Source organism: Neovison vison, chromosome 6 (genome assembly GCF_020171115.1).
Source record: "Neovison vison isolate M4711 chromosome 6, ASM_NN_V1, whole genome shotgun sequence".
Taxonomy (NCBI): Eukaryota; Metazoa; Chordata; class Mammalia; order Carnivora; family Mustelidae; genus Neogale; species Neogale vison.
In genome coordinates, this window is record NC_058096.1 from 25321939 (window position 1) to 25335259 (window position 13321).

The following is a 13321-nucleotide window of genomic DNA, read 5'->3' on the forward strand; positions in this document are numbered from 1 at the left end:
CAATGGTGGGGTCACCTGGGTGGCTCAGTGGGTTAAGCCTCTGCCTTCGGCTTGGGTCATGGTCTCAGGGTCCTGGGATCGAGCCTCGCATGTGGCTCTCTGCTCAGCAGGGAGCCTACTTCCCCCCTCTCTCTCTGCCTGCCTCTCTGCCTACTTGTGATCTCTCTCTCTCTGTAAAATAAATAAATAAAATATTAAAAAAAAAAAAAGAAAGTAACAATGGTGGATGGAGGGTTTCTTACACATCTTTTTCATTATCTTCAGGAGAAATTTAGAGCCATCCAAGTGGGAAGCAGTCCTAGGCCTGCATATGACATCAAATCTGACTTCTCCTCAAATAGTAACTCGATTTATAGATCAAATCATCATAAACCCTCATTACAATAAACGGACAAAGGACAGTGACCTCGCCATGATGCACCTTGAATTTAAAGTGAATTACACAGGTAAAAGACATCAGTTTTAGTCATCTTATCTGGTGAAATCAATTCAAAATTAGATTTGAAATATTATCAGTACCAACGAATTAATAATCCATGAAGGTTGGATAATTTGTTATAGAAATCATAATTTAGGTGGAATTGGGGAATGGAGCAAAACATATTCAATTATCTTCATCAAGTGTTTGAATACAACATTCTAGAAAGTTGGCCAGCAGAATAAAATATTCTGAGCCCCCTGTAAATAGTGAACTCAAAGGAGCAGCATAGAGAAAATAAGTCATGGTCCAATGCATGCCTCTGTATTTCTCATGTGGAAGAAAGGCAGGTCCATCTACCACAAAGGGCAGAATAGGACAAACTGAGAGAAGAGCATATACTCTAGAATGAAGTTTTTAAAGGCGATTCCATAATATTAACAGAATGGCAGTTGGAAGACTTCCTCCAAATACGTAGGTGATGAGCAAGAAATCACCTAATGGAGTGAATGTTATCCTGAAGGGCTCTGCCCAACTCCATCCTTTACTCCGAAGACTTTTCCTGGTGAGGATAAAATGCTGCCATTTCTGGGTTCTCATGGAATTTGGTGTACACATGTCTTAGAGCACTTATCAAAGGCAGACTATTGATGGATTAATTAGGTAGCCTTGTCCTTGAGGGTAAGCACCATATCTTACACATTTTTGTGTCTGCCTTGGGTCTTAAGTGTAGTGGGCGCTTAATAAATGACAGGCAGCTTGTAAATTGTTGGAGAAAGGCTTTAAAAGTCAGTGACCAATGCTGATGCTTCCATAAGTGCACTGTAAAACAATCACCTAAAAGCTTTTTTCATATGGAGATAATTGAGGAAAATCAAAAAAGCTTCAGAACATTTGTCTGAGTGTCTTTTAATTGGCCCTGAAGAACAGCCTTCCCAAGATTTTCACACAGCTGACACGGTCAATAGCATGATCACTTAAAATCAAATAAAAATGATCAGCTCTAGAACTAAGACATTGTTTACATTCTTAAAGTGTAATTAGGAGACAATGTAGAAAAGGATCCCAAAAGACCACTGGGATACCTAGTCCATTGTCAAAAAGTACTGCCCTGAGATGCTTCTTTCCTCTGAGACTGATGTCTAAAAAATGTTCAAGCAGCATAAAACAGAAATACAAGTGTTTTAGATAAAATGTTGAAAATAATTGATTTTTAAAACTTGTTAGAAATGGTGTTTGTCTGTTTCTGTTTTGTTTTTCCAGATTATATACAACCTATTTGTTTACCAGAAGAAAATCAGGTTTTTCCTCCAGGAAGAATTTGTTCCATTGCTGGCTGGGGGAGGATTATACATCAAGGTAAATCATTAGACTCAATAAAAGGAAAATGCCTACTAATAAGAAGGATGCTATTGCACTATCCTGTGAATATTTTCAACATCTTTTGCAATAGCTCTTAAAAGCACTGTCTGACTTAAATTCATATGCTATACTCCTTATTGGAGGAGATTTCAAGCATCCCCCAAACTTAACACCTAATTTTGGTATTATAAAAATTACTATGATAAAGAGAAAAGATATATCTGTTTAAGTGAATATTACAAACATTACAAAATTTATTTTTGTAAAGCACCTGGATAAAGTTTGATCAAAAGCCAAATTATTACCTGTTACATTTTTCAAATCAGTAAAACTATCTTTATCACATAAAGTCCTTACACTCCCATTCCCTAAAAAATGAGAATGGAATCCCCTTTAACTTCACCATGCTGAGTGAGCCTACTCAGATGTGGCACAAATCTTACAGTAAAGACTATAAACTCAGCGGTTAGCATTATTTAACAGGATGTTTTCCAAACACATAAAAGATGCATATTAAAACTAACCGAACGTAATTTTTTTTTTTTTACAAAATCTAGTACTCTGTTCTCTCTTAATGTAACTACAAGGCACGTTGGTTTCAGAATTCCTGATGTAAGTTATTCCATCTAGGGCAGAATTTTGACTACCCATTAAAAATTAAGCAAAAAGGAAAGGCACTATATAGTCTGGTGGGAGAACCCGGCCTCTAGAGTCGCAATAGATCATGTCCAAGATATTTAAAAAATCCTTATTACATAAGATGAAAAGCCACAGAATTTTGTGGAAAGGTCAGCTACCAGAAGCAAAACATTCACAATTAAAACACCCTTCTTACTAACTGAACGTAATAAAATTTAAAAAAATACATAAATATTAAAAATAAGTCAAAATACTAAAATATTTTAAAATATTAAGTTGAAATACATAAATATTTAAAATATTCTTAAAAATCAATCAATCAATATTTTTTTTAAAAACTAACAAGAATAACACCCTTCTTCCTTGTAAAAGAAAGGGTGACATTCTAAGTCAAGTCTTTGCCTGCTGATTTCAACAGGGTTTCTCCATGGCAATTGCATTATGTCACTGAAATACCTCATGTCTGCTGTCCATAAAATGTATTGAAGTCAAAGGCAGTATCTTCTTTTATTTCCTCTGCTTGAAAGATGCCATGATTTATTAAATTTGAAATCTAAAGAGTAAAAATGATTCCTAGATAGATATTTTCTCTATCTGACTTCAACTAAAAGACATTTATGGCCACAATGTAGACTCTTCAAAAACAAATTATTCCCTAACAAAATTTAAGGCTCTTTATTCCATAGGAAATGGGTATTTCTTTTGGAGCTCAGTAAACTTGGTTCACATTACTTATTGTTACTAAAGATATGCATTTAATTGACTTAAGAAGGGTCTCTAAGAGTGGTATGGAGTCAAGGAAAATCAGTATCTGAGATCAATTTCATTTAGGAATAAATGGTCAGATCATGTTTACATACTTCCTGGGCGATGGAAATTTTAACGAATTTTATGAACTTTGTCTTATGATTTCCAGCTACTTAACTGTGTAAAACCCAGATCCCTCTCCCCCACTGTTATGAGTATATTATCGTAATTAACTAAGAAAACCATGAATACATCATTTACTAGGAAGAAGTGAAGTGATATTAGTCCGTTAAATTAAGGCAATTAGGAAACTTAAAAGAACTTTATTGATATTTTTATGTATTTTTAATGTGTGTATTCTCAATTATCTTTATGGCAATTGTGGACAAATAAATATTAAATATAAGAACACTGCTCAAATTTTTCTTTACCAAGGAGTCGTATCGTATACCCATCCAATCTTTTTTATTCCTTGATGAGCAGTAAAATGGGTTTTGATTTTATAATAGCTTATAATAAAAACTAGAGACTACCAGCCCATCATTGGTCTTCATAGAATGAATAACAGTGAGATGCTGAATTCCCTCCTCCATCTTCACGTCTTAAAGTCCAATGTCAAACTTTCAAAGTCATCCAATGATTAGCAGCTGGAGTCACTGGCACCAGCCGAAAGTTGCCACTTGTGCACATCTCCCAACTCCTGTTCACTGTGACGCTGGTACCTTGAGTGTTTACACCACGCAAATGATAGATATTGGGATTTTTTCCTTGAAAACCTATATTAAACGTTGACCAACACAGCACTGAATCTTACATATATTGCTTTGCACCTTATATACATACACACATGTCCAGGTACACACACACACACACACACACACAACTTTTTCCTGTTTAGTGTATGGATTAAAACTTGGGTGGAAATGAAGTCACTACATTTTTGCAATAACACTGGCTGTCACATGCACTAAGTTATCATCAACTTTCTGCCTCTCTTGTGGAAACACATAGAATTGCTAATTATTAGAAAGTGCTTCTCAGGTGCCTTTTCTGAGGCACTAGACACCTGCGGGCTTCAGATCCCCCTTGGAATTAGTATTTCAGTAAACAAGGAGTCATGCTTGCAGTAGATGAGTCATTTTGTGAAAAGCGTGGGAGTACAGAATGCCTGTTACAGAATGCCTCCTTTCTCTTCACCTGGGTGTGGATGACAAGCTGATTGCCCTTAGACCAGGGCACAGTTCAGCTGAGCTTTGTCTTCTGTTCCGTGTGCACCTGCTCATTCACAGAGCCTCACAAAGTTTCTGAATGCCATTATCAGGGAGCACCTCTTCAGGTGTCAAATGAAAAGCCTCCTGGATTTCAGAGTCATTGCTAATTTCCATAAATGAAACTCCTCGTGTTGGTGGGCTATTTTTCCCCATGAGCAATACCGTAACCATTTAAAATTACTGCAAATTCCTAAAGCCTGTCTAGTCCAATCCCCCATTCCCGTTAGCCCTTGGAAACAAAAGGAGTGCTTTTCTGTTATCCATTTGGCAAAATCCACAGATGGGCTTTATTATGTGCTTTAAAAATACTAAGGTTCAGCATTTAGTTTCACTATCTATGCACACAGTACTCGATAATGAGAGTGAACTGTTGAAATAAATAAGACTGATGGCGGCTCATTCAGGGATGCACGTTGATCCCTTCTGACTGGCGGGCCGTATTTCCATTTTGAACAGGCCCTACTGCAAACATATTGCAAGAAGCCAATGTCCCTCTTCTATCAAATGAGAAATGCCAACAACAGATGCCAGAATATAACATTACAGAAAATATGGTCTGTGCAGGTTATGAAGAAGGAGGAATAGATTCTTGTCAGGTAAGTATGTAAAACTGTTCACTCTACATCTCCAGAAAGCATTGCTCTATAATGATTTTATGGCTTCGCAATGATTAGGGAGTAAAAAAATCATCAGGCTTTTAACTTCATTTCTTCTCTTACCGAACTGTGACTTTTTTAAAAATTTGTGGCCTACTCACATAGTATTCCTAGGGTGGATGTGAGCATTAGAAAGAAAACTCATTTTTAAGGAGAAATACTAAGATCAGATAGCTTAAGAGCTGAGGCATAAAATATGACTGTGTGAGAGTCAGGTAAGTTATGTAGTGCTGACCCACTGTTGACCTTAGCTAAATCTAATTCTAATTCTTTAAAACCCTATACAGATTTCAAACAAAACACAAAAAAGGGAATTGGAAGGCCAATTTCACCTATTAGCTTCCAATTTTCAACCCTGGTTTTGAGTCTGGGGCACGGGTTCAGGGACAAGAAATAATTTTCTGCATAAAACCAACTTGGATACCTTGGTTAGAACCAGTTTGTAACTAACCACTTGTAGGAAAGTTAAAAACTAGAACTTACTCCCATCCAAGTACTAACCAGGCCCGACCCTGCTTAGCCCTGGGTGGCTCAGTGGGTTAAGCCGCTGCCTTCGGCTCAGGGTCCTGGGATCGAGTCCCGCATCGGGCTCTCTGCTCAGCAGGGAGCCTGCTTCCTCCTCTCTCTCTGCCTGCCTCTCTGTCTACTTGTGATTTCTCTCTGTCAAATAAATTAATTAATTAATTAAAAACAAAAAAAAAACAAAAAAAAAACTAGAACTTACTCAACAGCCTGGCATAAATCTGGACCTGGAGCTCCTACCCTAGAATTTTCATCTTATCATTTATATTTCATTTTAAAGATGTAATCACATGATCTCACTGAATGTCAACATGGCAATATATCTGATGTATCAGGAGTTTTTGACTTACATGATCACCAGAGAAAACTCCTACTCACAAATTACCCTCACTGAAGACAAGAACATGTTATCACTTGAAATAATGTAGCCCTCTATTAGTGCCATGAAATCCACATGCAGTCAACAAATAAAAGATAAATTCTGCCAAATTTTAGAATCATTGTTCATTTTTAGGTGCAGTGTGGAGTAGTCACGAAAGCATAGACTCTGGGCTCAGACTAGTCTTATTTATTATTATTATTTTTTTAAGATTTTATTTATTTGACAGAGAGAGCCAATGAGAGCAGGAACACAAGCAGGGGGGAGTGGGAAAGGGAGAAGCAGATTTCCTGCCAACCAGGGATCCTGATGCAGGGCTCCATCCCAGGACCCTGGGATGGTGACCTGAGCCTAAGGCAGATGCTTAACGACTGAGCCACCCAGGCGCCCCTCTCAGACTACTCTTATGTTACCCTTGCCTAAATACTTCTGGGTGAGACTTTGGGCAAGTCACTTAAGTTTTATTTAGAGGTTTAAAAATCAGGTAATACGTAGAAGGCATTTAAATAAGCACTGAAAATATTAACAGTTTTTCCTATGAGACTTTAGAAATAAATCTAGCATGTTTTCTGTATTTGAAAATTAATAATGTTGATGCCTTAACATCTGCTGGATTAGATTAAACCTGATAGCAGTAATGAACAAAGTAATAATTTACAAATGTGGACACAGCCATTTGTACCATGGGAAAATCTTTCACTGTTAAAATGCAAATAACTTGTTATATATACTAACATCTATGTCAACGTAATTCGACTTCATACAAGAATTTTTTTAACAGACACTTAAGCAGATGAATCTTTATATGTATGCTCTAGTTAAATCAGTGTCTCAAATCCTGTTAAACTTTCAGCCTAGTTTTACATCTATTCTGCGTTGTTGAACATTTTCAAATTCAAGACAAATAAGACAGCTTTCTTCTTGCTTAAAATTTATCTCTAGATCTTAAACGTTCCTTTTAAAATGAAAAGCATGCTAAAGGTAAGATATATTGCCACTTAGAGGGAGATTTATAGAATTATTGTTCAGGAGGGAAATCAGCTGTACAACTTCAATTACAGTTAATGGGGGTTGTGTGGCAGGTGCCTCATGCACGAGGTAGAAAATATGACCATGAATGCTACTGGTATTAGAGTTACATTAAGCCAGTCACTCGTGCCAGATCTCTCAAATCTTATGTTTGGGTCTAATTTCTAGACTAAGTATGTTATTCATTCGCAAGTAGGAACATCTCCACACAGGGCAGGATCTTATGTAATATGTTATCATGATTGAGAAATCCATAGTATAGAGGGTCACATGATCTTTGTTCAACTTTAACACTATTTTATACAAAAGGACTAACTGATTAAATAAGAATATCTTTAAAATTATGGATATGCTACAACTGATACATCAGTTGAATGAACTCTTTTGGAACATTATTTTCCCCTTTACAGTGGCAAAGGATTGGCCTTATTAGTCATTAATACATTCTTTTTTTTTTTTAAGATTTTATTTATTTGACAGAGATTACAAGTAGGCAGAGAGGCAGGCAGAGAGAGAGAGAGGGGGAAGCAGGCTCCCTGCTGAGCAGAGAACCTGATGCAGGGCTCCATCCCAGCATCCTGGGATCATGACCTGAGCCAAAGGCAGAGGCTTTAACCCACTGAGCCACCCAGGCGCCCCAGCATTCATACATTCTTAAATATCTTCTAGCTTGCCAAAAGCTTACATGTGTGGGGTGGTTATCCAGATTTTGAGGCCTCACAAGTGGCTATAGAAGTCCCCTCTATATAGGACAAAGTGAACTACACAAAAAACAAACTCATTTTGCTAGCTATGTAGACCTTTGTTCTATTCCAGTGGTGTTCCAAGATGGCCTCCAGCCCAGCATCTGAGCAGCACCTGAGAACCTATTCTAGGAACAAATTCTCAGGCCCCAGCAGAGACCTGATGAGTCAGCAACTAACCCTGGGACCCAGTAATGTGTGTTTTAGCATACTAAAACCACTGGTATGACAACATAAATTTTAGGTTGATACTTCATCGTCTGGACGTTCACTTATATTTTTGAAGTCCACAATTCCACCATTTCTGAGATGGTCGAAGAAGAGAAAGGCTTCCTTTAACAAATCAGCAAATCAAGGCATGAAATTATGTAACAGAACTGAAATGGTAGAGTTAGATGAGTGAAGTGACAGTCCCATGCGTAATAGGTCTCCAGCCATACAGACAACCTGACTGTTGGGCATCAAGCCTCCCTGTGGATTGTGTGAATATCTGCAAATGATCCAGCACATGCTGGGCAACTTAACAACCTGTTCATGGAGTCAATGTCTAGATTCTGTGTTTTTTTTTTTTTTTAAACCAAAGGACTTCTTTTCAAAATACCCAAACAGTTGAGGTTTATTTTTACTATCTGAGTCTGTATTAAGGATATTAAGGAAGTTATCCTTAACTATCCCATAAATAGTTCTGGACCCAAATTATAAATTAAGGGTTTAGGTTATAGAAATAAAAATCACAGTAATTGCCTTCAAACACATTTGTTACATTTAGAAAAGAGGTAACCTATGTTGTCAGTGCAATTTATGTTCCTCTGTATCCAAGCAAGAAAAGATACTTTTATACACCACATTTTTTCCCCTTAAACATGATCCCAAAGATAATAAAGAATAAAGACAAAAAGTCTCTAGGGATATTTTTTAACACAAACTCGGGTTGAAATATTCTATTGTACCAGGGATTGCAACCAAAGTACACAAGGCTTTAAATTCCTTCATAAATATAAAAAAAAAAGATTGAAAATTTTGCACAATAACTGTAAGAGAAAAATATCTGTCAATGCCATCATTAAGTAATGGTATGATAAGTTTGCATTATGTTCTTTTGCATTACATACAAATACTCATGCAAATGAAATATATGAAATTAACTCTAGCAGAAGCTGTTATAATTAATATTTTCAAAAATTAAATAATTATTCATCAGTTAAAATCTGTGAAAATACGTGTGCTTACCATAAATTATATCCTTGACATACCTATTCCCATTGAAATGTTAAGATTTTTTCAAATCTGATTGTCTAATGACAAAAAGTTAATGCTACCTGAAAGAACTGAAATCAACTTTTCTGTGGGAGTTTTTAATTTCTCTCACACACAACGTGGAATAAGTGTCTTTTCTGCAAAGCCTCTCCCAGTTCTTAGAACATACTTCTTTTTGTTCCGTTTTTTGTTACAAGTTTTTATTTAAACTCCATTTGGTTAACATATAGCGTGATATTAGTTCAGGATTAGAATCTAGTGATTCATCATTTCCATACAACACCCAGTGCTCATCACAAAAATGCCCTCCTTAATCCCCATCACCCTTAATCCCCATGCCCCCACTCAGCTCCCCTCCAGCAACCCTCAGTTCTCTGTAGTTGAGTCTGTTTGACGGTTTGCCTTTCTTTTTTTCTCCCTTATGTTCATCTCTTGTTTATTAAATTCCACAGAAGAATGAAACCATATTATACCTCTTTTAATAAAATGATCAGCTTTTAGTATATATTTTGGTTGGGATTCTTCTTAGTTGTGCCTTAGAGAATTTCTTAATGCCTATCAAAATGCCATAATGAAAGTAAGGAAAGTTTTGCTATAAAAGTGCTTTACGAAGAGTTACATGCAAATTATGTTTTAGCTGTCAAGGGTTTCTCTGTGTCCTTTCTGAGCAGCCAAAAGTTCTCATTCTTAATGGAGCGTGCTGGTGAAGAGATATACAGATGACTTGCAATTAAATCATATTTTGCTCTTTAGTTTTGAATTGATGCTGAAAAAATAACCTTAGATGTTTATGCCAATTGACAACACATCTACAATTTTCTTTTGCAATTTTCTCTTTAGGGGGATTCAGGAGGACCATTAATGTGCCAAGAAAACAACAGGTGGTTCCTGGCTGGTGTGACATCATTTGGATACCAGTGTGGACTGCCTAATCGTCCAGGGGTATATGCCCGGGTCCTGAGGTTCACAGAATGGATACAAAGTTTTCTACAGTGAAGTGTTTCCTAAACCAACATGAAAGTCATGCTATTTTCCCATTTCACTCTAAGGAGCATGGAAGTTGAGGCTTTTATCAAAATGACTTCTAAGTGGCTCAGTGGGTTGAAGCCTCTGCCTTCAGCTCAGGTCATGATCCCAGAGTCCTGGGATCGAGCTCCGCATCGGGCTCTCTGCTCAGCAGGGAGCCTGCTTCCTTTCCTCTCTCTCTGTCTGCCTCTCTGCCTGCTTGTGATCTCTGTCTGTTAAATAAATAATTAAAAAAAAATGACTTCTAAGAGACTTTATTCTTTCCTAAGTCACTGCATGCTGAAGGGTGAAGGCAAACACACAAAAAATAATACCATACAAAATAACTTTAAACTAATACTCTTTGATTTCATTGTGATCAGCTAATCTTTCACAGAGGTCATTTTCTTTGTTTTTAATCATTTTTATCAAATTCTCTCATTCAAAGGAATGCTATTGTAAAACATATACCATATACTTAAACTTCGGCAAAATTCGGAAGAGATGTGAAGTAAACTGTTTTGCACAGTGTGTTGTTATTTGAAGTAAACTGCTATAAATTATTTAGTTTCAGAATCTCAGTATTCTTTCCACTTTTCTATCATTTGCATTTTCAATTCATCTTGAGTATATCCTTAATATTTTCCCCACTCATTAAAAATACGTATTTTAGGGGCGCCTGGGTGGCTCGGTGGGTTAAGGCCTCTGCCTTCGGCTCAGATCATGGCTCCAGGGTCCTGGGATCGAGCCCCACATCAGGCTCTCTGCTCTGCAGGGAGCCTGCTTCCTCCTATTTCTCTCTCTGCCTGCCTCTCTGCCTACTTGTGATCTCTGTCTGTCAAATAAATAAATAAAATCTTAAAAAAAAATACGTATTTTAAGTTCATGTCACAGAGAACTAAATTGATGGCACAGCACCCTCAAGCTAATTAAATAGCAAAAAGCGCAAGTCTCTGTATCAACCTTATATCAAAAAGAGAAGTAAATTAACTGTTATTGTCATTCTGTTATTGGATCATTTTTTATCTGCATTAACAATACCATCTATTTATTTCGAGTTAATATTTTTTAACTTTCCAAAAAGTAATCAGACATATCAAAAAAAATGCAACTATTTCAAATGGGTTTTTTTTAATCTATGTTTTACAGTGAATGTTTTTAACATGTGCAAAAGTTACTTAGACACAGCTGAATCACCCATTAGAAGGCCAAAAATGTGGAATAAATGAATTTGACTCACTGCTTTAATCTCTTGGATCATTTCCAGAGTAAGTACAAACTTCAGTTTAGCTTACCACACAAAAATCTATTGATTTATTTGGGAAGACAAAATTTACACCTACTTAACACACACACACACACACACACACACACACACAGAGTTGTATGGGTCTATATGGTCCAAAGTAATATAAGAAAGAGTAAGGTTTAAAGGCGTATAGATTGGGCCTATGGAAGAAGCCACATAATTTGGGCTACATCTGAAAGGAATGACTATGATTGATGTATTGAAGAGGCATGAGGACCAGGGGTAGGGGTTCAGGGAAGTTCAGGGATTGAGGATAGTAGATAATCACATGTTGCTGTACCAAAAGTCTCTCTCTCTGGGGAACAGAGAAAGGGAAAACAATATCATATAAGAAAGTGTGGCCAGATAATTGGGCACTACAAAATCCTGGTAAACATTTGTGGTATTTAGTCTTGTACAAAAATTAGGAGTCCTCGAATGCACTACTCTTTTTAAGACCTTTCCAATGATTTGATCTTAGGAGCAGTTAGAAAGGATGGAACAAACAGGGGTAGGACGTGTTGTTTGATTTTACTACCTGGATATTGTCCACAATTCACCTGCATTTCAAGACACACATATGTGAAAATACAAACACACCAGATACACAAGGTACCAAGTACTTCTTTTCATTTTTCAGAGGTCAGCAAAAAGTTTAAGAAACCTTAAGGACAGTCTCACTGTCACCGTCTCACAAAAGGGAAGTTGACTGTATGAGTTTAGAAACAGATACCAGAAGAGTTTTGCAGGCGTGGATCAAGACAACAGGCAAAACCACGGCCCTCCCCCATTGCCTTGCCTCTCCCGCCATGCAGCTGTTGTGGTATAGTCATGGGTGGCCAGACTATGGGGAAAGCACTGTCTCCTGTCCCTTAAGATCCAACTGAAGGAAGAAACACATGGTAGGACCTGGGAGGGAAGATGTAGATCCCAGCAATGATGGGAAACCAAGTAGGGAAAGGAAGTGCGAAATGTGTCAGATTGGACCTTAGAATGCAGCTGCTGCCTCCTTCAGTCTCTAAGCAGGTGAAAGGGTGCCAGCACCCACTCATTTCTATTTGTCTCTAAATTTTGCCAACCAACTTTAGTTGTGAATTGCCTTAATAAAAGCTCTTTATTTTCCAGTTTAAATGGTTAACCAGGGAAAAGTTGAGGTTTAAGACGCTCTATAACCCCAACTTCCATTCATACCCTTCTTCAATAGTCGTTTGTCTTCCTCTTCAGGTACAGATGCAAAACCTCTATTTTGTTCACTTAAAAGATTTAGACAATATCCATAATCATTCTTCAGAAACAAGAACTTTTTATTTACTTAAAAGGAACACAGGAACATTTGAAGACCCTAGAGTTACAAGTCTCTTGAGAAGAAGCCACAAGCGTTGAAGAAACTAGAGAAGATAAGACAAGAGGAGCCACAGTTCATTCTCTCAGGCAAATCCTCAACACGAACCCAGGATGGCCAATGCCCTCCAACCCATGTTCACAACAATTCATAGTTTCTCTCCTTGGTGAAATATCTGTGTGCTGTGCTTACCCCGACACTGATGGTGACGATGCACCTGGTCTCACCAAACAGATGAAACTATTTTACGGCCAATAGAGGCTGAGCAGAGCTATGGGAAAACCTTAAGCATACTCCACAGCCATCTGCTTCCGGTGCTAATCCCCACCCTCCAACAACCATCTTTGTTTTGTCGGCAAGGGAGGGACCAAACTGATTCCAGAACCCTCAGAGAGCTACTTGTGGTTATATAGGCAACATGTGAAGACATGATTTATATTGTGTATGCCACTTTTGTTTTGCTCTAGACCGAGTGTAATATTGTTGATACGGCTATTAACAAAGTTATTACAAAATCTGTTGAATTTTAAACTAAAAACAACTGTAAGGCACATGTCTTGCACAATTGAAATTAGACAACTCTTGCCTCTAAGTAAAATATTTGAGTAAATTTACACCACAGTTACTGAAATAGCTTCTTATTTCTGAAGAGATTTCCTAAAC

General features: G+C 37.3%; 1 protein-coding gene across 1 annotated transcript in view; it reads left to right on the top strand.

Annotated features, from left to right (window-relative positions):
* Nucleotides 1–10099, top strand: part of TMPRSS15 (transmembrane serine protease 15) — a 119398-nt gene extending 109299 nt beyond the window's left edge. Inside the window, exons 22-25 of the mRNA XM_044254991.1 lie at nt 265–446; nt 1682–1777; nt 4894–5033; nt 9864–10099. Of these exons, the coding sequence (XP_044110926.1) occupies nt 265–446; nt 1682–1777; nt 4894–5033; nt 9864–10019 (574 nt within the window). The 3' untranslated portion in view covers nt 10020–10099. The remainder of the gene's footprint in view (nt 1–264; nt 447–1681; nt 1778–4893; nt 5034–9863) is intronic.
* Nucleotides 10100–13321: the final 3222 nt, after the last annotated feature.